Source organism: Apteryx rowi, unplaced genomic scaffold, assembly GCF_003343035.1.
Source record: "Apteryx rowi isolate R43461 unplaced genomic scaffold, aptRow1 scaffold_282, whole genome shotgun sequence".
NCBI lineage: Eukaryota > Metazoa > Chordata > Aves > Apterygiformes > Apterygidae > Apteryx > Apteryx rowi.
In genome coordinates, this window is record NW_020449219.1 from 1,146,006 (window position 1) to 1,170,089 (window position 24,084).

At 36.9% G+C, this 24,084-nt stretch overlaps 1 protein-coding gene across 1 annotated transcript in view; it reads right to left on the reverse strand.

The window, feature by feature from the left end:
* CACNA2D1 (calcium voltage-gated channel auxiliary subunit alpha2delta 1) overlaps positions 1 to 22,502 on the reverse strand; it is a 163,343-nt gene extending 140,841 nt beyond the window's left edge. The window contains exon 1 of the mRNA XM_026068895.1: positions 22,355 to 22,502. Within this exon, the coding sequence (XP_025924680.1) occupies positions 22,355 to 22,502 (148 nt within the window). The remainder of the gene's footprint in view (positions 1 to 22,354) is intronic.
* Positions 22,503 to 24,084: the final 1,582 nt, after the last annotated feature.

Genomic DNA, 24,084 nt, shown 5'->3' on the forward strand with positions numbered 1-24,084 from the left:
CTGCAATGTGATGCAGATATGAGAAAGACAAGGCAAACCGAGGACACAGACAAAGTGTTTTAGCAGAGCAAAAAGACCTACTAGTACCATTGCATATTGAGACCATTTTGGGATACTCTTACAATTTCATTCCTCTGTGGATCGCTGAGGAAGATTTTATACCTTCCTGATGAATAATTTTTTTACTATGTTCTTAATAATTTTAGATTACATATTTGAATAATTGGATATTATTATTACTATTCTATTACTGTCCTGCTGTCCCTCCCTTCCAGGTAGCACCCAAAGCAAGACAAAGCAAGCAGGCAAGGCTGTTGCTCTTCATGATACATTTCAGTGTCTTTGCTGACTCTTTTTTTACTCATGCTGAGACTAAGGGATAAACCAGATGCCGGATCTGAAATCAGCTCAAATTGATATGGTGTTTCTTTTGTCGTCTTCTTTACTGTGAAGGCTCGACTTAGAGTCATTCAGAAATAAAAGATAACAAAAAGGATAAAAGGTATAAAATGGTTTTCATATAATGAAGAGTTGAATTGATAAGAACTCTCTCACCATGGGGGAAAGCCTTATAACCCCTGGACAGTACATAAAAGAAGGCTATAAAATGGCAGGGGTTCTGGAAGAGGTAAGCATAGAACAAATACTTTCTGTCTCTCTTAATACAAGAATTAGGAGAGATCAAGTGAAACTACCTAGTGTCAGGTGAAAAAGAAAAGGAGATGATTCTTTGCACAATATATAATCCTTTGCCACCTTATGTCACAGAGACAGTTTACAAAGCTTCAAAAAGTTACCGATACAGAAAAGAAAAAAAAAATCTGATGAGGAATATTAAATACAAGGTCATCAACCCTGATCAGGATGCCCCTCAGCCACAAATTTAGCTCTTCCAGTAGACTGGAAGAGTATTAAGGGTCTACGCTTGCCCTGCTTTGAACTCTTTCCTGGAAAGCTGCCATTAGCCAGTGGTACTAAATAGGTTTTTACATAAACTGGCAACATTTTCCACTTCACATGCTGCTTTAGTAAATGTACTGTTAGTGTGGGAATAAAGGACAATCAATCTTTCCCCCTCATTTCCCGTGACACACGTTAGCTCTGGCATTGACGTTCTGCTCAGTTTTTAAGTTTACTACTGGTGGAAAGTACTGGTGGAAGTGCTTGGCCCATAAATTGAAATCAAAATTTCTTAATCTTCAGAAATTATTGTGTATTTGCTTCTACCTTCCTAGAAAAAATTACTTAAATAAAACAAAATAGCTCTTCACTATCAGCTTGCATCTTCATTCCTAATAGCACTTAACAGTTACGCTGAATGACTAAGTGATCAATAATTATTGACCTAATCACAACGAAAAGATTAGCTTGATTGTGATGTAGAAATAACAGGAACAAATTTATTGGTATAAGTTAGGAGACATGCAGGGCTACTTAGGGCTTACTTACATTTGAAGCTACAGTAGCTTCAAATGGGGCTCTTCTGCAATGTGGATGTGTTTTATGAACTATCCCAGTAAAAAATAGTATGTGGGCAGTGAATTACACTGCCCTCAGGAAATTTCAAGCATATTTTCTCTTTTCTGAATTGGAGAAAAATGCATCTAACGCAAGCAGAATATGCAAAATATTAAACACACTTTTGCTAAAGAACTCCTTTTAGTTATATTCATTAAACATTCTACCATTTGGTACAGTGATACTATGTCTGAGCAAAATTATATCTCAGGGCAAAAACCAGTTGTTTACATAGTGGCTCCAGACATGCATACCACTCCACCTCATGAAAGACTCCTGCTCTGCTGAATGGGAAAGAGAAATGTATTTTGCCTTCTCAAGAGAATCATAGTAAGCTGTCCATTAATGATCATTAATCTTTTGATTAAAATCTTCTAGAAAGCAGTTGAAAGCTCAGAATGAGGTATGGTCTTCTTCCATGAAGCTTACTAAGAGACACATTATCCATCGGTGACATCTAAAATAGTTACAGTTGGGTATTTTTCTTTTTTTTTTTTTTAAATTTAAAGCAAATGGGGAGAGGTAATTAAAAAAACCCAAAACATTTCATAGGTTGCTAATACACAGTGCCTTACTAGTTAGTAAAGCACGGAAAGCAGAAAGAACAAAACCGCTGACAGGGCAAGTATATTTGCAACTTTATGATACTAAATAATACATTCCATATGAGAAACATACACTGATAAACTGCCCGTGTATGGATAAATTCCTGCTTTAAGACAATGCTTACTTAGGGTATGGACAAAAGAAAAGTTACCAGAAAGTAAGTCTGCTTTTACATGTGGTTTTTCCCATGGTCAATGCAACAGTGCTTAATCCTCTCTGCAAAAGGTGAATTACCTCCCATGTACAGTGGACGAGAGCACGCATGCAGATGGTTACATCCTTCTAATGTGTTTGCGTGCCCGTACGTTTATTTTGGGAGTGCAGATCTAGCCCTCTCACAAAAGGGAGAGCAAATAACACAGTTGCTCAGCATCGGGAAGAAATGATTTGGGTATGGCTGCTGTGTCAAAGGCTATGAAATTACACTAAAAGTGAAAGCTGTCAAATATATTACAGCTAAGATTTTTTTTTTTCTCCTAGTAACCTTATTTCTAAGTCTTCCTCCCCCAGGAATCCATGGATGCAGATCCTCAACTACTGTAAATAAGGATTTAGAAACAGAAGTTACAACCAATGTGATTTCACATAAAAAGGCAAATTTGATCTTAAAGTGTTTGAAAAAGCATTTCTAGCAGGCTTAAGGAAGTATTAGAGCCACTGCACATGGGATTGGTGAGGTTACATGGCCATTCATAGCCAACAAAGATGAATTTCTACCGGAAGGAGGGCTGATGAGCACATCTGCAAGGATTATCAAAAAAACCCCAAAAAACAAAAAACAAAAACAACCCACAGGAGAGAAGAGTCTGAAAGCAACTTCACTTGTTACGTGCAGCACGATGCACAGGAGAGGAGGGAGGGAGAGGACTGCTGCTCCCCCAGGTGTCGGGATGACGGAGGTCGCCCATTGCTCTGCACAAGCTTGTGTCCTGGACCTCACTTCCTTTGAAATATTTGCAGTCACGGTTTAATGTACTTTATTCATGCCTATATGTTAATGATAGCTTATCTTGATATTTTATTGCAGCTTTTCTGCAACAGATGCTGTCAAATTGGGAATTTGCCAGCCGTGCTGACACTGCAGTTCCAGCAGGCCAGTGCACAAATCCTTCCCTCCCTTCAGCACCAGCGGCAGGGAGCAGCTTTCGCTACAGAGCCCGGTAAGGCGCTGCGTGTCCGACGGGTGACCATACCACGTACTCCAAAAACTAGCACTGCATAGTGACTGCAGAGGTCAGGTATGACCCAAAGGTCATTCTTGACACTAGGTTATTCTTGACACTAAGAGTTCTAAATGCACCAAGCTGACACACCTGTAACACACGCTTTCTTTGTAAGAGAAAAATCAAGATGTTTTAGCCTCTGACAGGGAAAAAAGGCGGCATCCATACAGCTCAGCTCAGCTGCTCTGAACAAGTAATCACACCCCCAAATCCTGCAACCCTTTCCAGTATCCTAACTACAAGCCCCCCTCTTTCTCTTAATAAATTCCACAAGATATAAAAAATAATGCTACTACCAAATCTCTCTAAATTAAGGGGGGGAGGGGGGGATTGTTTGTTTTTCTGTGATTAACAGACCCCAAAACTGTAAAATGATATTTTGTCTGAAAAGGCTTTCAGTGACAACATGTAACATTTTATATTTAATCCACACGTTTCTTTAAGGCTCTTCCCAAGTCTGTGGCACAGCCTTGCTCTTCATATTAGTTGTGTCATGGACAGATTTTGGATTTTGTTTGCTGTTGCTGGGGCTTTGTGCATCATCACCCCAAGCATCATCTCCAGAGGCCTGCAGAGACACTGAGCCCAGCCATCCTCCAGGGACATCTGTAGTCTCTTTTTCTTAAATATATATATATATATATGAATATTTCTTGTATATTTTTAATAACCAGTTTCTGGCAGAAGGAGGAATGGAAATATGATAGAAACTGTCCTGATCAAAATTAAGCTTTTACTAAAGTGCTGAAACAGCATAATTTAAAAGCAGCCCCTTCCTTCCTTTCGAGACGCTATACCTCCCTATTACTAAGCAGCACTTCATGTAAAACTGGCTTTTTCAAAAACATGCTACTAATGGCAGTAACTGATAGCAGAATGGAAGGGAACTAGCATGCACCCTGTAATCATCAGGCAGAAGGACCATCAGTCTATGGGGCTCGAGAACATGATTTTCTCTCGCATACATAAACACAGATATTTTTAAATGTGTGTTCCCAACTTCTGAAAAAATGCCAAAAGGATTACTTTGAGAGATTTAGGGAAGTAAATATCAGCAGAAGCCTGAACCTTCTCTTCATGATGAACAATACTGCATGACTGATATATATGAGTATCTATAGGGAATTACCTTGTGAGGATAAGGTAAAAGTAAGGTGAGAGTCTTTTTTTGGATCAACTAGAAGCTGATATACCGCAGTACGACCTCAGATTTAAAGCTGCCCTGCATTAGGGGGTAGTTTACTTTTTTTTTTTTTTTTAAAGAATCAATAGTGCTGGAGGCAATTTATAACTTTAAGTTTGCTGCTTTACAAAGATTGTAAAAGTTTTGTTTCAATATTTAATGAGTTCTCTATGCTATTTCAAAAGAATGTCTAGAAACAGACCATTACAGAAGTAATATCTCTTTTATGGATGACATGAAAGGGATATAGATAGTTAAATTAACAGTTAATCAGGGCTTCAGAGAAAATTTGACTAATGCATTCATCATTAACTTTACAAACATGTTGCTGCAAGTCAAGGAGTTTTTTTTCTTTTTTCTTTTCCCTTTTAAAATAGGATTCTAGTGAATTCTTTCATTCATCAAAGCAAAAGGTTAGTGATCTTTGTCTAGAACCCTTATCCTGTGAAAAGAGAAGCATGTATTTGATCCCCCCCCCCGGTGAGGAAACTTCCCTTTTTTGCCTATTTGTTTTTATGCAATTTAAACATTATAGTCCAGCAGCTAAACAAAGTAATTCAGTTTTGAATCATTCTGGTTATAATCTGCATGCATCATCTACATTTAGAGATATTCAGAAGTGACGGCACAATAGCAATGAATGCAGACAAAATGAAAGCAAAGTTGTCTCTTCATCTGCCATCTTAATGGATTTTATAAATTAGTCAAACACAGATCTCAGCTCTTCCCCTGTCTGTCTTGGGAATCTCCATGAGATACCGACATCCCAGATAAGTATCTGAGATGAAAAGAGCTTGTGTCAGGCCAGGTCTCAGAAGCCACTAGGAGAGAAATCCTTCCGACCCTGCCACACACTAACGACGAGCAGACTTCTGATACTTCAAATCCCATTACTAATTTACAAAGCGGAGACAAATCCATACTCTGAAGTGCATTTGAAGAATGCTTCCTGATGCATTGCTAATTGACCAGGAGATTGATGGTGTGCTTTTCATTTTGAAGGATGCAATTTCCCCACTTATTTTTGTGTACATGCATTTTCCCCTTTTCAGCCTTTTTGATGGTATTAGCCATAAAACCCCCTTAAAAAAAAAAAAAAGATAGATGTGTAATTCATTTTAAAATAAAAACCTAAGCTGCGTAAAAAATAAGAACTTATATTTCTTCTTCATGTAAATGTTACTCAAATACAAAATTCCTTTTAGACTAATTAACATATAAAATGTATACAGCTGCACTTTCTATTAACTTGAATAAATGTATGTAAACTAGATCTTTAAAAAGAGCATCAACTAGTTTCACTTGTGCACCATTTAGAATTTAAATTGTATGATTATCATTAATTTATGTATTTCCACAGAAGTTCATGGTGTTTCAGAAAAATCCATTATGAAAATGTATTCAAGAAGTGGCGTGAGGAAATGGTTAGAAAAGAAAAATCTAAAATTGAAGTGTTGTTTCTAAGCTGAATAGACTCAGGAAATAAAAATCCCCAAATCCAGCACAGAAGGTAAACGCCCGAAAAGTTTTGTTAAAAAATGCCCTCCCCTACTTTTTTGGGGAGGGGAAAAAACAAGTCTTTCATGGGATCATTTCTCAAAAACATTTAGCAATGTAGAAAGTCTCTTTGCTTTTGTTATAAAGTATAAGAGAACCATTAGCTTTTCAGGACTTTGTATTATGTTAGCCTGAAGTGATCTGCATTTACTTGGAGCTGGGAAAAAAGAAATGGCTCCGTTTTTTTAAGATCAGAGAAATTAACAAGTTAATGAAAAAAAAATTAATTTCTACATTAAGAAGCTACATTGTTTTTAGAATAAAAAACAATCTTTTTTTCTTTGGTTATGTATGAGACCTCCTTTAACTTAGGAGGAAGTCTGATAATGGCTGATTACCAGCCCACAGAAGTTAAGGTTTACATATTGCACAACATGCCTATTTTTCGCTATGATTTATTTTACTTTAGTTGCTGTTATCTCCTCAGTCCCATTAATAAGTCTTTTGACTTTGTATTTCCTAATGGCGCTGATAATTTTCAATACTCTAATGCTGAACAAAATGTGCAAAGAATCTCTCAGAAGTCACAGGAAGAAAAACCGCCTGAACTAAAGAACTTATTTTTCGGATTATAGGTGAAAGAACTGTTTATCTTAGATTCTTTGGATATTTCAGATCCATTTACAATATAAATGCATTCATTTATTACATATTTCACCACACTTCAATATGGGTGTTTCAAATATTCCCAGACACCAGTTACCAGTCTCCGAGGAAGAGTCCTACAAGCTTGAAACTGCTCTCCCCCTTAACCCAGCTTCTACAAAACAGGATCAGTCTGTAATGAAAGAACCACAGAATATTCCATAAAAAAAAAAAAAGAGCTACAAAATGAAGAAAAATAATTTCATAATGTCTATAATAAAGCAACAGAGTTTTGCTACAGCAAACAACAAAAGTCTTACTAAGGCAACAGACAGCAGCATGGGATGAGTAGTAGTGGACAAATCTGTTCTCTTATTTCCAGAGCCTCCATTTTACCCACCTGTTAAAAAACAAAATAAAGAAAAAACAAACAAACAAACAAAAAACTCAGGCCCCTCAGCTCTAACAACTGTGATTTCATGGTCCCTCTAAGTGCGGAATATGACTTGGATAACAAGTCGGTTGTCTGAGCCAAGCAGATTTTGGCGAGGTGAAGCTGCTAGCGCTTGCAACTGCTGCTGACCACGACGCGCTGTTCCGAGGGGAGGAGAACGCAAACTTCAATAGCAGCAATTTGCAGTAATAGGATGCTGTTACTGAATCAATGTCTCATCTGGAAAATAAATGTTTCCATTTCACCTTGCACTTAAGCTAGTGGCAAGAGACCATTATCCTGCAACTTTCTATTAGATCAGCATGATCTCAGACATCTATATACTGCAAAGCCTGCCTAAAAGGATAAACGCTGTTTTCTAAGCTACACCACCACCGCCAAAACACCACCACCGCCAAAACACCACCATGAGTAGGTGTTCAAGACTTTCACCACAGAAAGCCAGGCTGTCAGCCTGGTAACCTATAGATAACTCCATACCCAATTTGTTTGAAGAAATTTGAGCACCTTCCACCTTTCTGAAATTCTTAACCAACTAATTAGTAATCTCTGTATTACACATATTTAACTTAAGAATGGATGCTACTTGGCTGTCATAACTTTTTGACTTGATGGCAGGTATTCGCAAGGGAAGGGACCACCACTGTTATTTTAAAGATGAGCAGGAGAGGCAGTGACTCCTCAACATCATGCAGCTTGTCGACTGCAGACAAGTCATCACATTTATTTTATAGTACAAGAATATTTACAGCTATTTGATCTATTATGTGCACACACAAAGACATTTCATATGTCTCTCCTAGTCTTTTTATAGACAAAAGTGGTCGGGGAACAATAAAGCTACGGCCTGTGGCTAAACCCATGGCCCCTGAGCTGCAAATGGCTATTAAACCAGTTCAAGTTATTAAGCCCTCGCCCTCTCTGTGCTTCAGCATGGCACTGCATTCGGTTACGCTGGTTTGGGGCTGTTCAAAATTTGGGGTTGTTCAAATTCATGACTCTGGGAGAAAGCAACCCACCCGTCATGTCACCAGTTGGGTCCTACCTGCAGAGTAATGAGGCTCCAAGGGAGTTGCTATCCTCTGCCAGGTGTGAATTATTCCTGGAGCACTGTTCCCTGGTTGTCCGGGGTGTGTGACTTCTGGATGGACAAAGAGTTTCCCTGCTGATCTGCATGGGTTTGTACCTTGCTAGCTATTTGGTGGTGTAATGCTCCTCACACAATGAGACATGCTTTTTTAATAGTTTAAAGAGATAAGGATGTTTGGGATAAAGGGAAATTGGAATCTGTGACGCACACAGTTCCTTGCACCATTTTGCTTTTCTACATTACTGAACTTTAGTCTTATTATACAAGAAGTCCTAGCAATACTTTTTTGCAGAAGAACCCTAAAATTTACTAGATGCTTGAAATGAAACCTAGCCTTATAAGCCCTTTCTAAATCAAAACTTTTCATGTTAGCCTATTATTAACTGCAAACAACTAAACTACATAGAATTACAACTCTTCTTGCAAAAGAACAGTCTGCAAATGGTGAATCTTCATACTAGACACAGAAAGCCAAGACACCATCAAATATCCCATTACCCTCAGAGAACAGACTATCAACATACAGACTTCTTCCTACTTATAGAAAGTTGTTCCATGTGTAGGAACACAGAAGTTCATGCAATAATTATCAGAAATAAGAGAATTTATGATCCTAATTACAGTTATTTTTAAATAATGTTTTCCTTTATACTTCTTTTTCCCTTCCATCTTAAAATAGCACCCACAACACGATCGAGTGCTGCAGTTTGACTTGGCAGATTCTTCACACATGGCAATCAGCACCAGTTCTGAGGTATATATGGAGAGCGGGCAATCAGGAAAAATGTATTATAATTGATGCATCATAAATAACCATAAGAAGGCATTTTTACATACAACTTTATCAACAAATTCATCTTTAACTTAAAAATCAGAAGTTTTTGGAAGTTATTCTCTAAAGAAAAAAATAAATAAATAAAGACAGAGTCCGCACAAGCAAGACCTGTAATTCATCAAAACCCACAACACGATAAAAATAAAGCTGTGTTCACCATATCCTGGGCAAACACATTTACCCAAATGGGCTAGCATTACTTTATGTGTGGACACATAAGAACATTTTGCGTATGTGGAAAAAAAGGCATTATTAATTTCAGGAAAAAAAAGCAATACCATTAAAATCAAGTAAACAGACATCTACATAACCTACAGATAAATGTTGCAACTACCTAGCCTGTATGTCAAAATGCAGTTTCCACATTCCCGTCATATTTTCAAATCAAGAAAGATTTTCATGGTTAGGCAATGTAAATTTCTCATGCTGGCGAGAATGCAGGAAATGAAATTTAAGTTATAAAGAAATAATTTAGTGGCTACACTCTATATCTCTCAGCCAATCTCTTCTAAATATAGAGTAGGCATCCTTCAATGAAATCTCATTTATTCACTGTCCATGCTATTATATTCAAGCTGGAACTAATGGAATTTCCAGGACATAATTCCTTCTCATTTATAAGTTGTCAGGATAAGTTGCAGGAAATCAATTGATTTTTCTATTATTTTACTAACACAAAGGATCCAACAATTTAATTGTAATGTGTTATTTTTACCATTATTGTAGGATTTTTTCATTCCTTTGCTGTTAAATTTTTAAGTACAAGTGCAACTGCCGTCAAGTCTTCACTGTATCAAATGTTCATAGGAAAAGTAGCTTATATGTTAGGATGGAAATATTAGTTTAATAATAAAGTTTATTAGTTTATTAATTGTTTTATTTAGATGCTTCAGGTGAAATGTTAGCCCAGCTAAAGTCAAGATACAATTATCTATTACTTCAACATGATAAAGGGAAGCTTGAGCTAATTAATACTCTCTTTATCTACAGCTTTAGGTTTCCTAACAAAGTCAAGTATAGAGTTATGTCCAATATGAAAACAAGGTAAGATAAGCTATTTTCTTGACCTGTGGTTATTCCTCGGCAATTTACTGTCAGAATTACAAATTGGAAGGCACTTTTCAATGAACCCACCAGGTTTCAGCAACACCTGAAAGACAGATAGTTGAAATATCCAACAGAATCTACATTACTGCAACTGTTCTAAATGAGCAACTACCCAAAAGGCAACGGTATTCAAACAGCGTGACCTACCTACCTTAAATATGCGAGCAGATCTCGGGAACGGAAGGAACGCTGTGCAATTAAGATTGATGAGACCAACATTTAGATCAAGCCACAGATATTGCAGGAAAAGGCAAGGAAGCGTGCCACTTGATTAGGAAACTGAAAATCAGTCATGATACACAAAAGGCCTTCCAGAGATATTCAACAGTCAGAAAGACTAAGTAAAATATAGTGACAAATTACGATTTGCAGATGAAGACCTCACTGAATTGCAATTTTATGCTGCTTGTTTTATCTACTTTCTTCGTCTACTATGAATGTATTACTCTGAAAAATATAGGTAAGTAATCTATACATCCAGATTTCTATCAAAATTCTCCAGGATTCAAATATGTATTCACTAAGATAAATTGCAATTATGAGATAATGAAAATAAATATTCAATAATTTGTTTATAATTTTAATGGCATTTTATAACTATGAGTGATAGACATTTTAAGTAGTATCTTTTAATGTGTTGATAGTATTATTACACAACTTAGTCATCGCATAGTGATGTGAGATAATGTCACAGACATTACCACAAACAGTGACATTTTCTCAAATATCATTAGTATCAAGGCTGCTGAGGCCAGAATATTATATTATTTACATTTCAACGGGTGACTGGCTCTTTCTCTGAGAAATAATGATAAAACACAGTGATCTTACAGGTCATATTCAATTTTACTCTAACAGAAATGGTTCTAAATCCAATTTTATTCACATCTTTAGCCATCAGAGTAATAGGATTCAAGAAAACTTTCAAGTGGTAATGAAAACCAAATCCAACTAGTTTGAAGTGTTTTAGCTTTGTAAAGCAGAAGGAATCGAAGAGCAGGGAAGGGAAGGGCAGGATCCATCAGTCACAGGAGCAGGGCACTGTATTTCCTGGATCTGAACTGCCCATCACATAGTTATTTCTACATTAGAAGTGTCTCATTCAGACACTGTAATTTTGGAACATCTTTATGTAGAGGAAGGGAAGGTGAAAACCTGGTTCCACTGAACATCAGAGAATAAAACTTGGAGCCAGACGTGGTCATACTCTTATTTGGAACCTTTGAGAAATTAATAATAAAACTGATAATACTGGATATGTCGGGTGTTCATTTGAATTAAATGAAATGACACTGATACAATGCATAAAGTACATATTTGATCCATCCAAGTTGACTGTGAGAACCTGAGTCAGAGTCAAAGTAACATCTTCACTCTTGTGATTTGGATTTCAAATATAGCAAAGCAACAGCCTGGACAACCAAGTCTCTGCTTATTGATAGAAGAAAAATTGTCTAGGTAACAGTAAACCAAATTATCTGGCCCTCCTCCAGTTCAGTAGCCCCTACTCACTCCTTCCTTCTTACATCTTGCATCTCCTACTGTCCCAAGAAAGGGTTTTAAACTGTGGGCAAGGTTCATCTAATCCTGCTTGGCTGCTTCTAACAAGCAATTTCAGTACTGCTCTTCCATAACGAGTCATAGGAATATGAATAATTGCATATATATCTATTCCTGATATAGGGCTGTTACAAAAAGTCTGTTTTCACCCTGTTGGGTATATGTAAAACAGAAGATATGACACTACAGTCTCTTAGGAACTTTAAATAGATAACTAACATAAATTCAGAAAACTCTATTTGGCCTCTCTGGAAACACACTTATGCGATAAAGTATCCAGGTATAAATTGCAAGTCTCTACAAATTTACCTGTCTTCTTGCATTCCCAATCCGTGGTTCTTCTTCCCATTTACTAAGATCTATGTGACTTTTTAAAATTTGTTTTGAGCTGTTCTGTCAACCTGTTTTGGAAGCTATTCTAATTTAAGATTTCATTATCTTCTTTCCTTCAGCTCTGAGTGGCCTGTCACTTCCTATACCCATCATGCTGAGCTACCCAAGTGTGCCTTTGATTTTCAAGCACCAACTGAGAAGGGCAAGGTCTAGATTCCCCCTCCCCCCCCCTTTTCCTGTGATCAGTGACTATTTATTTTTCCCCACCACAAAGTAAGCTGCTGACCTGAATGGTCCTAGCTGCTTTTAAATGCTACTGGAAATAAATGGATACCAAGGACACTCAGTGCTTCACAGGAAGAGGCCAGAAGGTTAGAAAATGTAAATAACTTACAGTGAAAAAACCCTACCAAATGAACAGTTACACAGATAATTGTTTTAAAGAACCATGTTTCCAGCTGTACAAAATAAAACCTTTTAAATAAATAAATTGCAAGTTGAAAGTTGACTTGCAATGAGATACATGGTCCTATTTATTAGAGGAATTAAGACTTTAACATTGTATGAATGCTGATTGAAGAAAAAGCCCTGGTCTCTCTTTAAAACAGCTGCTTAGGATAATTGCTTTTACAGGCAGAATAAAATGTTCATTTACTTGAAGGAGGTCTGACAGATAGGAGTTAACTCCAGTAGAACTGGCAGATAATGGTCTCAATGAGGTTTTGTATCTCAGCTCAGAAATTCTGCTGAGAAACAAGATAGTTCAAGCATAAACCCACTTTAATACATATATAGTTTATTCAGTTATGTTAAACCAGCTCAGAGGTCAGGTATAACATGATGTAAACATAGTAAATGGATAACGTGCAATTATTTTTTCCAGCACATTTTTCCATTGAAAAATATACTCAGGAGGCAAAACTGACAAATATTTTTATGCAGGAGGAGAGAAAAGAACTGTTTTAGATTTTAGAAAATATTGTTTAAAAATTGTCAATATTTATCTTCAAATGAGTTATATCCTGGAAAATAATCAACTACTACTGAAATCCAAAACAAGAAGCAGAGAAGCTACCAGAAAAAGGAGAGTTCAGCAAGTTTGTAAGCTTTCAGCCTTTCTTATTTAAAGCAATGGAATAAAAAACAGAGAAAAATATTGCTTAATGAAGCATATGAGAGGGGACTCCAGGGGAAAGGACACACTGAAGATGACAGGATGCCAAGGCTGCAAGATGTGCATTATCTTGAGCAGAAGCATGACAAAAGCTATTTCTGTATAAAATATTATGTGATAGGAAGATGAAAAAATGACTAGAGATGCACTTGGAGAAACATTGAAATCCTAAAGGTGATAAGAAAGCAAGGCACAGAACAGACAACTAAAATTTTGCAGATGTTTGCTGAGCAAGAGGATCAGAAGGAAACGTTCTGAATAAGATGGTTAATGGTTAAGAAATCATGACTGTAAGCATGAAGCAGAGAAAGATATTGATATGCTCCCTCCTGGGGGAGGAACAGAGCTGATGAAGCTGGAATTCCCACTATGCAATGAGAAAAAAGCAATCATAAAGCATATGCAAGAGGGGAAAAAAAATAGAAAAGATGCAAATTTAAGCAGAAAAGAAGAAGAGGCAGTCAGGAGACCAGAACCCATGAAAAAAAAGGGAACAAACAGACATGAACTGGAAGAGAGAAGACGAAATTATCATCAGAAAGAAAAAGAAAGGATGGACAGAGCTTTGGAGTGATCTGAACTCCATCTGGAGAAAAGAACTAGATGATGAGTGTGGGCTTCTTGTTAGGATGGAGGACAAGAGCTAATGCAACGAACAGAAGTATGCATCATGTGTCAGTTATAAAATATATCCAAATTTGAGGCTTAAAAGGATCCCAAAGAGAGTGTACTAGAATCTGTAAGACTATAATTGCTAAGTAATTTCTAGGGCTGAATTTGATGCAAAAGAAGGAGGAAATCAGGTACATACAGTCTAAAGGATTAAGAGACCCCAGGGAAGGCAAGGCACAAAACAAATGAAACCAATTCATTATTACTGATAGAAACAGAAGTGTGAAAGGCAGCAGTGCCAAACAGAAAAATAACCATATCTAATTTGGCAGAACACAAGTTTTGACACAGAGAAACAACTAAGATTTTTTTACACTAATTCAGTAACATCATAAGAACATAACAATCTAACCTGAATTTCAAATTAACTGATGCAAGATATCTACATCATGCACAAGAGAAGAAAACACAACAAAATATAATCTATTCTCAAATGGACATCTGAATACAGTACAAACTGAAAATTAATACTTGGGTAGTATTAATTATTTAAATATCTTATGGTGTGTGTGCGTGTGTGTGCATGTGTGTTAAACAGAAATGCCTACATTCAAATTACATTGTCCAAACTTCACAGAATACTCTTCAACAACGGGAAAAATTCTGTTATTTATGTTTTGCCAGAGCAGCACCTTATTATTGAATTACAGATCATTCCTTTCTAATATCCATGACAGGAAATGATCTTATATGGGAAAAAGAATGAAGCGAACTAGCCAAATCAGTGAGTCAGGTAATGCTAAATACATAAGTAGTAACCACATACTTTAAGCTGCATTCTGCATGGTGTTAAGAGGGCTATAGACTATGAATTTTGGACAAAATATTAATAAAGGATTTCACTAATTTCAAGGAAGTTTTTGTATTTCAAAGCTGAAAACAGATATCCTTTCCAAGAGAAAACCTTGGACTTCTTTTCTTCCTCCTTACAATTGGTGCAGGCCCAGAAAGGAATAACACAAATGCTTCATATAGTAATATATTATTTTTGGCATTAATAGAGCCTATGTATGTGTCAAGGCGCTCGTTCTTAGCAATATATAGTAGTTATTTTATGTATTCTACAATATATTGAGTTTCAAACATCTTTCCCTCATCTTTAAGGACTTGCGCAACTTTGTGCTATGCTTCCACTTGCATGTTCATCCTGGACAACATCAGCAGATGAAATGACTATGCAGGGGTAGAGGTAAAACTTGCCTGCACACACGTGTTAGCTCTGGAGAGGGTAGCAGAGGTTATACCCTTGACACCCAGAGCGAGCTGGCAGCTTGTGTGAGAACAGAGAAAGACAAGAAAAGGGGGGAGGCCATGCTTCTCCTTCCCTTCTCCGCTCCTTCCTCTTCCCCTACATCTCACATGTATTGAGTACATACTAAATACTTCAATTTAGTATGCCAACAGAGTATGAAATAAGAAAGGAAACATGCTTACTGGGGGCAGTGAGGGGAATAACAGACTCCCAAACTATTCTGAAGAGCAAGTCACCAAGTAATATTTCCAGACCTCTCACACTCCCATTTAAATTAGGTTTTAAACCCCCTTAGACATAACTTTTTTTTTCCATAAAGCTCTTGCATAAGCACTTCTTAGTTATTAATTACTTAAAGCAATCCTAGAACACTTTTCTTCTAATAGCCAATTTACCTCATCACATCTACTTACGAGACAAGAATGAAACACATCCAAACATCTATTGCTGTTCTAAGCTTGCAAATATAACAAATACTTCCTTCCATATGCCCTTATAGTTCTCTAGACACAGGTTTGACAAAATGATTACACAAAGACAGGGATCTATCTATCTTTGTACAGGTAATCCTATAAAAGGATTTATATGTCATTTACACTCACAGAAAGCCAGAGTAACCTGCTGACGGTTCTTCCTCACTGTATAGCAGATTTGAGAACATGGTTGTCACCCCTCACATCCACTCAAGCTTCTAAGTGATGTAACTGAGCAAAGGCCTAAGATGACACTTTCCCTTCCAGGGAGACAAATACAAGGCTTGGATAACATAGACACGCCATACCAACCTGTTTTGAAAATCTGAGCAAGATTTATGAAATGAAGAATCCTTGCACTGGTTCCTGCGTAGGGAGAATCTCACACAAAAGAATCAAATGCTCTCTCAAACGGCCTGGGTTTAAATATCTTCCCCCCCCCCCCATATGTCCAATAATTAAGGACCTACTGATATTCAGAGTGGTCTGCTTTGCAGTCTGTATTTTAAAATGCAAATGCCAGTGTTAGCTATCTTTACCAGAAAAACACAGCCAACCTTGCTGCAGAGCCAAATTTCCCCTCTGGGTACAAGAGGATTCAATATTAATTGGTATTCCAAGCTGTGCATAAGAGAAAATATTGCAGAAGCAATGGAAAGAGATCTGAGGAACAGCAGTAATCATCTGGCCTCCAAAATAGATTTTGGCAGTATGCACAGCTTAAACATTTATTACTCAGTTAAGCAGCCTAACAAACACTGGAATCTTGAGACCTGTGTTAATGTACAAGATAATTCTGGACAGATACCAGATTGATGGTCAATAAATATGCAGTGAAAGGTAACAACATGGAATCATAATGATAATCTGCATCTAATTTACCAGAAAATTATTTTTCACACATTTTATTACCATCCAGGCAAATTAAAGATTAATGTTTTACAGTAAAAAGGCAGAACATGAAGGTGTTTCAGCACCTTTCTGCCTAAAGACCTGGGTTTTCAAAAGTAAAGAACTTGGGGGAAAATGCACTCTGAAAAGTCTCTTCATTTTAGGGTTTTCTATTTTATTGAAGCCAGATCCATAATTATCAGTTTAACCATTTATCACTGGTTTGGCTTCTGGTATGACTTTTCACCTCTCACCATGATGTTTGAAAGATTAACCAGGTAGTAGATCATATATAATATATAAATACACACATAGGCTGATTATTATCTCTCAACAAACAGCTGAGCCCTCCAAAATACACCGGCTTATCTGCTACAGTTGGGCTGAAGATGCAATGCAACCTAAGACTCTTCAGACTCACATTCTTGTAAGATCTGTGCCAAGGCACGATACAGCCCACAGTGGCGAAACACAAACATTCACAATTCAAGCAAACAACCACTCTTACTACAGATTTCAAATATGCCAGGAATATAGGGAAAAATGAATGAATGCCTGTAATATCACTGTCAAGGGGCTTCTAGAACAGTTTACAGCAGAAACCAGAGTGGGTTTTGATTCTTGTTTTCAAGTTTTTTTTTCCATTTTCCTTTCCTCAGTGATCATCTGATATACAACATTGCAACAATTTACGGGACAGGAATCAGAACCAAAGTCCCCTTGTCTTTTCAGCAGAAGACACAAACCACTAAATTAGAGTCATGCTCCTGTATTTTCTGTTCTTCTGATGTCATAGTTCTTGCACCCCTCGGTTCTCTGTGTCAACAGAAAAGCAAATGGACACATACGCTACAGAAATATCGAAATGTTCTATCCCCTCTCTATCTGCAGTTAACAAATGTACCGCTATCAAATTTTTGTTTCAGCAAAAAGGACAATATAGCAGCACATTTTCTTGTCTTTAACTTGCAACATTGAGTTCGTCTGTAAGAGCTCAGAAACAGAAAGTATCTTCAAAAATAATGTAGGGAAACAGAAAATACCATAGGTTTCGTATTTTTTGTTGAGCTTTGCTATCTAAGAACACTATACAAGATTAGCTTCTCTTGACACAGTTTAGTCTTTCAAGGAGTAGTTAGCAATTTCAGGAAGCAATTAAGATGAGATACCAGATCATTTTTTTGTTATCCTACCTTATCATTAAACTTCGATAATTTAAGATGGAAGTGATAGTAAACATGACATCAGGTGAATATGCTAGACCATCCAATAAAACCAGTGTAATTCAAGGACCAAAGCGATGATGGAGGATACTGTCGAAGTTGTTTGGCCTTCTGAATTCTGTCAGCAACAAACATTTTCATCAAATTTAAAACACTATTTCTTTTTGCTGCTTATTTTAAAAAGATTTTCTTTCAGGGAGCTTTAATAAGCTACTCATAAAAAAAAAAATAATATAAGATCATAATATTCAGAACATAAAAGTAATACTGACCCTGGAGTTCTTTGCTTAGGTTTATGCTTCAGTATTTTCCTTCCAGGTTTAACACTGAAAGCAGCTAGTCAGGCTAGTAGCACACGGGGATGTAGCTGGAACTCACATCTGCTTTATACTTACCCCAAGCCATAGTGTTTGGTATTTAAAACAGGCTGACAGAGAATTTGTTTAAAGGTCCACTTCACTCATTACTTTCTCCCCCCTCCCCCAAACAGCTCACAGATTAAAATCACAGAAAATATTAAAAAATAGATTAGAACAAATAGTAATCATGCCAGCTGCATGAGACATACACAATGATATAATCCAATTTCTATTTCCAAAGCAAAAGGTGTCTCCAAATTCAAAGATGTGAACACAAAGAAACAATCAAGAGTCAAAAAAACAAAAAAAACAAGAAAACACACAACCTTTTTTCAATTTCAGCTTTAGTAAAACAGCAATATTTGTTTATCCTTTAGAAGAAAGCACAGAAAAAATAATAAGCTTCAATTTCTCAGTTATCATCAGTACATGAATTCAACAGCATTAATCTTAATCTTTCAAAGCAAATATTTCCAAAGCAAAAACCGTGTTGCCTGTATGTTAAAAAACAAACAAACAAACACCGCATTGTCCTTTAAACAAAGTACAGTGAGACACAAAAAAAGTTTTATTGCTCCTTTGCTCATTTCAGAAATGCTGATGTAGCACTCCAAAATATTTACACAAGCCCTTTATCAATATATGGCTTCCTGAATAAGCCTTATTTATTATCTAAACATATGACATTTCAAGAACAAAAGACAATGCATTTTTTCTTGGGTTTTGTTTTGTTTTTTTGTGGGAGGGAGAGGGAAGAGAAGGAGGATTGGAGGAGAAGGGTATTCTTGCGCCTATGACTTTATTTGCCAACATTACAAAGTTTCTTCTGAAAGAAAATTTCTTCCCAATAAGCTTGTGGCCTGAGACACCCCAGATTTTCAGTAGTTGTTGGATAGTACAGCAATTCCAGGCAAAGAGGATAACAGAAATTGCTGCAGCATCAAACCAACAATATTTCAAAATTTTCTTAAAAGTTTTGATTGCCTCCCAGCATTAAGGACTATTATGTCAAAAAATCAACAGCTGAACATTTGCAAATAACACCCGGTTACAAAGGTAGAACCTGATACTAGCTGTCAAGCTTGCTATCAAAAAATAATACACACCTGATGAGGCTTTAAGGAAACCAAGATTTTGATTGCCATCCCAATAAGAGGGCAAGATGAACAAACAGTACGTATTTTTTTTAAGTCATTAAGCTAAATGAACCACCAACTAATCACAGCTTTATTTATGACTGGTATAATAAACTCTGGCCAGGGGAAATCTTTTTCATTTGCTGGTATCCGTCCAAAGCGATGTCATCATGCTGAAGACATTGCTCTGTATATAAGCACTGCCAATCTGACACTTCAATCAACTCTAACGTGAGTTAAATTGTGATATGTGGAAATAACATTTAAACTTCTGACTCAGAGGAAGTGAAGCAGGAACAACTAAAAAAAAGCAGTACTCGCTTGCGTGCTCTGCCTAGCACCTTAGTGCTTAGCAGTGATGAGCATCAGGTACCGTCTGCTGCCAGCAGCCAGGGCAACGCACGGGGCACCCACGGGCAAATGACCCTCCCCTGCCATCGGCCGCCCACTGCCTCTTACGCCCGTATCCTGCTTAGGGACGAGCAGGATACAGTTTCAGTGGGGATTTAGACACGAAGCTTTGGCTATTATTAATAGAAGATGCCTGACTAATTCCCAGGGCACGTAGCAGACAGCTGACCTGACGGGCTGCTCCGCTTTCGGCAGCAGATTGATTTTATTTCAAGATCTAAAATAGAACTCTTGAAAATACTCAAGTAAAAGGCTGATTTGGGCCCATTTTATTTGGGTTGACCTCTCTTATAGTGCGACTGTAATCCTTACACACAGGCAAATAAACAAACTCCCTCGATTTTTCCTTGTCTCTACTGAGATTTTAACACCAGGCGCAGAGAAGAGAGTAAAGATCATTTTCGTAGTATTCCTTTCTGCACTCGAGTGAGCCCCAAAGTAATAATCTAGATGTTAGTGAATGGATATTAAGTCATGATTCGTCACATATTTCTATGATAAAATAAAAGGGACTGTTTCACAAAAAGCTCATCATTGTATTTCAAAATAAGCACATCACTGAATATGCAGGAAGGCAAAGAAAACTATTTTTACAGGACATACTACTTTGCAGGTTTAAATAGGTGGCACACCATTAGGGAGTTATTGGCTAATCCCGTGTTCCAGTTTCACAAGGCTAAAAGGAAGATGGATCCACACATTCAGAATTTCATAATACAGAAATTCTGCATTTGACATTTATTTTAGAAATCATAAATAATAACCACAATAAAAATGAAAACTGAGCAGGGAAAAAAGAAAAGAAAAGAAAAAAAAGAAACACTGCCATAGATAAGATATTGCCTCAGAGTTCCAAAATTGCCTCAGAATTCCAAAATTCCCAGCTTCAGCCAGCAAGAAAATAAATAACATGGTTTGAATTGTGATTAACAGATCCATGTGAAAATTCAGATTCAGGAATCCAGCTGGCTCTCACTATAATTGTCCCCTCCTCTGGGGACAGTGACCTGGTACTGTAGGAGGCAATAGCAATGAAGCCAATATTGAATAGCCAATCTCAGAGAAGAGGGAGTTCAAATATTACTGAAAACTGTTCTGCGAGATCCACAGAGCAACTCTCTTTTGGCATCCTACAAAACATAGACAGTACAGGGGAAACAATAAAATCTGTTTTCCAAGGTGTAATTCACTCAGGAAAATCCTCACTTCAGAGCTCTAAAAGCTGTAAACTGTGCCTCATTCCCAGTTTCTCAGAAGCATTTGTTGTAATATCTCTTTTTAAGGGTTCACCAGCAGACTGCGATGCAGTCAAGGAACTGCAAATCACACTATTGTCAAATGCACAACCGTTTTCTGCTATAGTAGGCACTGAAAACTCTGTCAAAAAGTGACAGTTTAACTCATGTGAACAGGAAGACAAATGACAACATCAGCGTTCAAGATATGTTATCACCCTTTTTAGGATTAAAAAAAAAAATGCTTGCAGATAAAATTGCTTGTGTAAAGAAAATTAACCTCTAGTTTCAGGAATCTGCATTCCAAGTTGCTTACTGTGTTTCAGGTGACATATGAACATTGCCGCTGTAAAATCAACCTGCTGATGACTACATGTTTATTGGTATGAAATCTGCAAATTTTAGGTATTCTCAAGTTTTTACCTCTGGAAACTCCATCTGTAACTTTATAACTCTAAGTTACTCAGTTATTATCCTATGAGGGGCTTTTGCAGAATTAAAGTTGATGCATCTTTCTTCCCATTCTTTGGATCTAAATCACTAGTCATTTAGGCAGTCCACTTCTTTGGCAGATAATATGACAGCTAGTCCCAAAGAATCATGAATTTCTTGCGAGCCATATATATTGCACATGCAGCTACCTCTCCCAAGAAACTCAAATTTTCATCTTTTATAATCATTTGATTAGATACTAAAGTTGTATCTTTCTACGGAAGTCATAGTCTTTCTTTATTTTTAGGTTAATGGACTGTACGTTAGTAAAACTACCTAATATATATTTCTATGAGAGACAATTGTTTTTAAGGGATACTATCTAAAATGTTACATTCAATGCAAGAACAAAACATTTTAAGTACTGTTATGATTACAATCTTATATCAAAGTTCACATGGTATTTAAAAAATATCTTAATGATGTCACGCAAGTTTTAACACAGTTTAGCTGCAATGTAGCAATACTCTTCAAATAAAAGCAAAGGGAACGGCCTGTCTCTTCCCTTTTATCCTGCAAATAAAGTGCACATTACCACTTATTAAAGCCAGAATCCCAGAATAATCCTCTAGCTCTGTGTCATTCAAGCACACCATCTGAGATTACTACCAGCTGCTATGATTCTTTCCCCCATCATACCGACATTTCCACTTTCATTTCTATGTCATTTATATAAGCAGTACACTATGGTGGCTATGAATTTTAAAGAGCTCAGGTTACATTAAGGTGTCTTTCCTGCTGATGAGATTTAGGAAGAGGAAGACTACAGACTTGAAATTAACACCCTAAAAAACAGAACTTAAAAGTACAGATCCTATTTCCTCTTTTCAAAAACAAACAAAAACAAACAAACAAACAAAAAAACACATATCTGTGCTAAAATCAGAGTTCAAAAATTGGTGTTGGGTTTATTTGTTTTTAAGAACAGGACACAAATAATAAGTTTACTATTATAACAAAATCATTTTGTTCACATGCTACTTACAGCCTTCATAAATATCTGTTGGTATGTGGACTGCTGCATGTTGGTAAGAAGTTTGCCGTCGGAAAACAGGATCTTCTTCAAATACTGGTCTGATTCTCTGGCTGCCGGAGTCAGTATCATTCTTTTCAGGCTTTTTAAAGAAAGACATGTACAGGTCAAAATATTACAAAGTATGCTAAAAACAATTCCATTCACATTTCCCTCTATTTATGTAACAGACTCAGGCTTTCTTTAATAGCTAAATTTTGCATTTGTCTATAAACAGACTCATTTTCTCCAGGTCCGAAAATGCTTGCATTTAACTCATTATGAATTACAAGTTACCCAGTGCAACCCAGTGAAATGATGAGCTGCAGAAAAGAAAACGAGAGCCTAACACCTTACACACTTAAATTTCATAAGCACATGGAATTTTTACACCCATAATGTTAGGCATGTACATATATTTTTATTACATATAATAATTTGTACTGAATCTTAAAAGTATAAATATGGTATATCTCAATTTTCCTTCTGTCAATTATACAGTAGATCACAAATTTTAAAGTTATATCACTAATGCACATTTCATAAATAGATTTTTGACCAATAGTGGTACACATCAAGACACAGAAAAGGAAATAAAGCCTTTTTAGAACTTATCACTGTAACAGGTTCTGGTCATTGGTTTACTTTATTGAAAAGTCTTGGTAAAATCTCATGTATTTTTCTGGCTACAACTGACTGGATGGAAAGGTTCCCAAAAACTTAAGCACTCACCACAACCTTCCTGCCTCAGGTTATCATCCTGCCACATCTGCCAGCATCATAGCTTCTTGCTTCCTTCCAATCCACTCCACTCTTTTGGACTATTTTTTAAAAATTTGGAAAAGCAGAGCTTTTTCTAACTCAGCTACATCGACTGAAGTGTGGAAAGCAGCAGGAGGCAGCGAAGATGAAGGTAACACCTTCACCTGCCTCAGCTGCAGCACAACAGCTGGCCTCACTGCACACTCAGATGGCCACTTAAACCAATAATGAATCAACCACAATACCAAATAATTACTTAGGCCAGCAATTTCATACAATTATAAGGATATTTTTAATACTGCAGAGTCATCAGTTTTTTGAAAATGTGTTATGTTCTGAAAAACAGTATGGACAAAGAAACATCTGTCTGATCAGCCGAGCAGGTGTGTGTTAAGGTTATTGTTTGCAGACTTCCACCATGTCTGTTATCCCCTATCGAAGTGCAGACAACGAAAATTTTAAGTCACCCACACAGTAATCTAACTGAAATGCAATTTCCTCATCTGCCTCATCACAGGAGCTCAGACAAACGTCATGCTGAGCATGGGCTCAAACGCTGCTGGGAGTAAGCAGCCATCTCAGAGGGGTTTCAAGGAGGTGGCTCCCTTCGGAAACAAAGGGCAGATTTCAGCTAACCAGTGACCTCTACTGTCTTCTACAGCATAGCTGTCTACAGCTGAGCTGATCACCCCAGGCTGCCTTTATAGAAAATAAAGAGAAATAGGCACTTTTAAAGTGCAATTCATCCCATCTTAATTACACACCTATTTTCCCATGAGAGGAATCATGATTGAGACATGCCTCCTTGTTTCCATTGACTGTAAGGGTAGCCTAGGGCAATTAGCTTAGATGTAGAGCCCTGCAACACAGCTGCCTTGAATTAGGTGAGCTGAGTCTCACAATGGAAGTCTATTAAAATTAAACCTCTGGAAGAAAAGAAG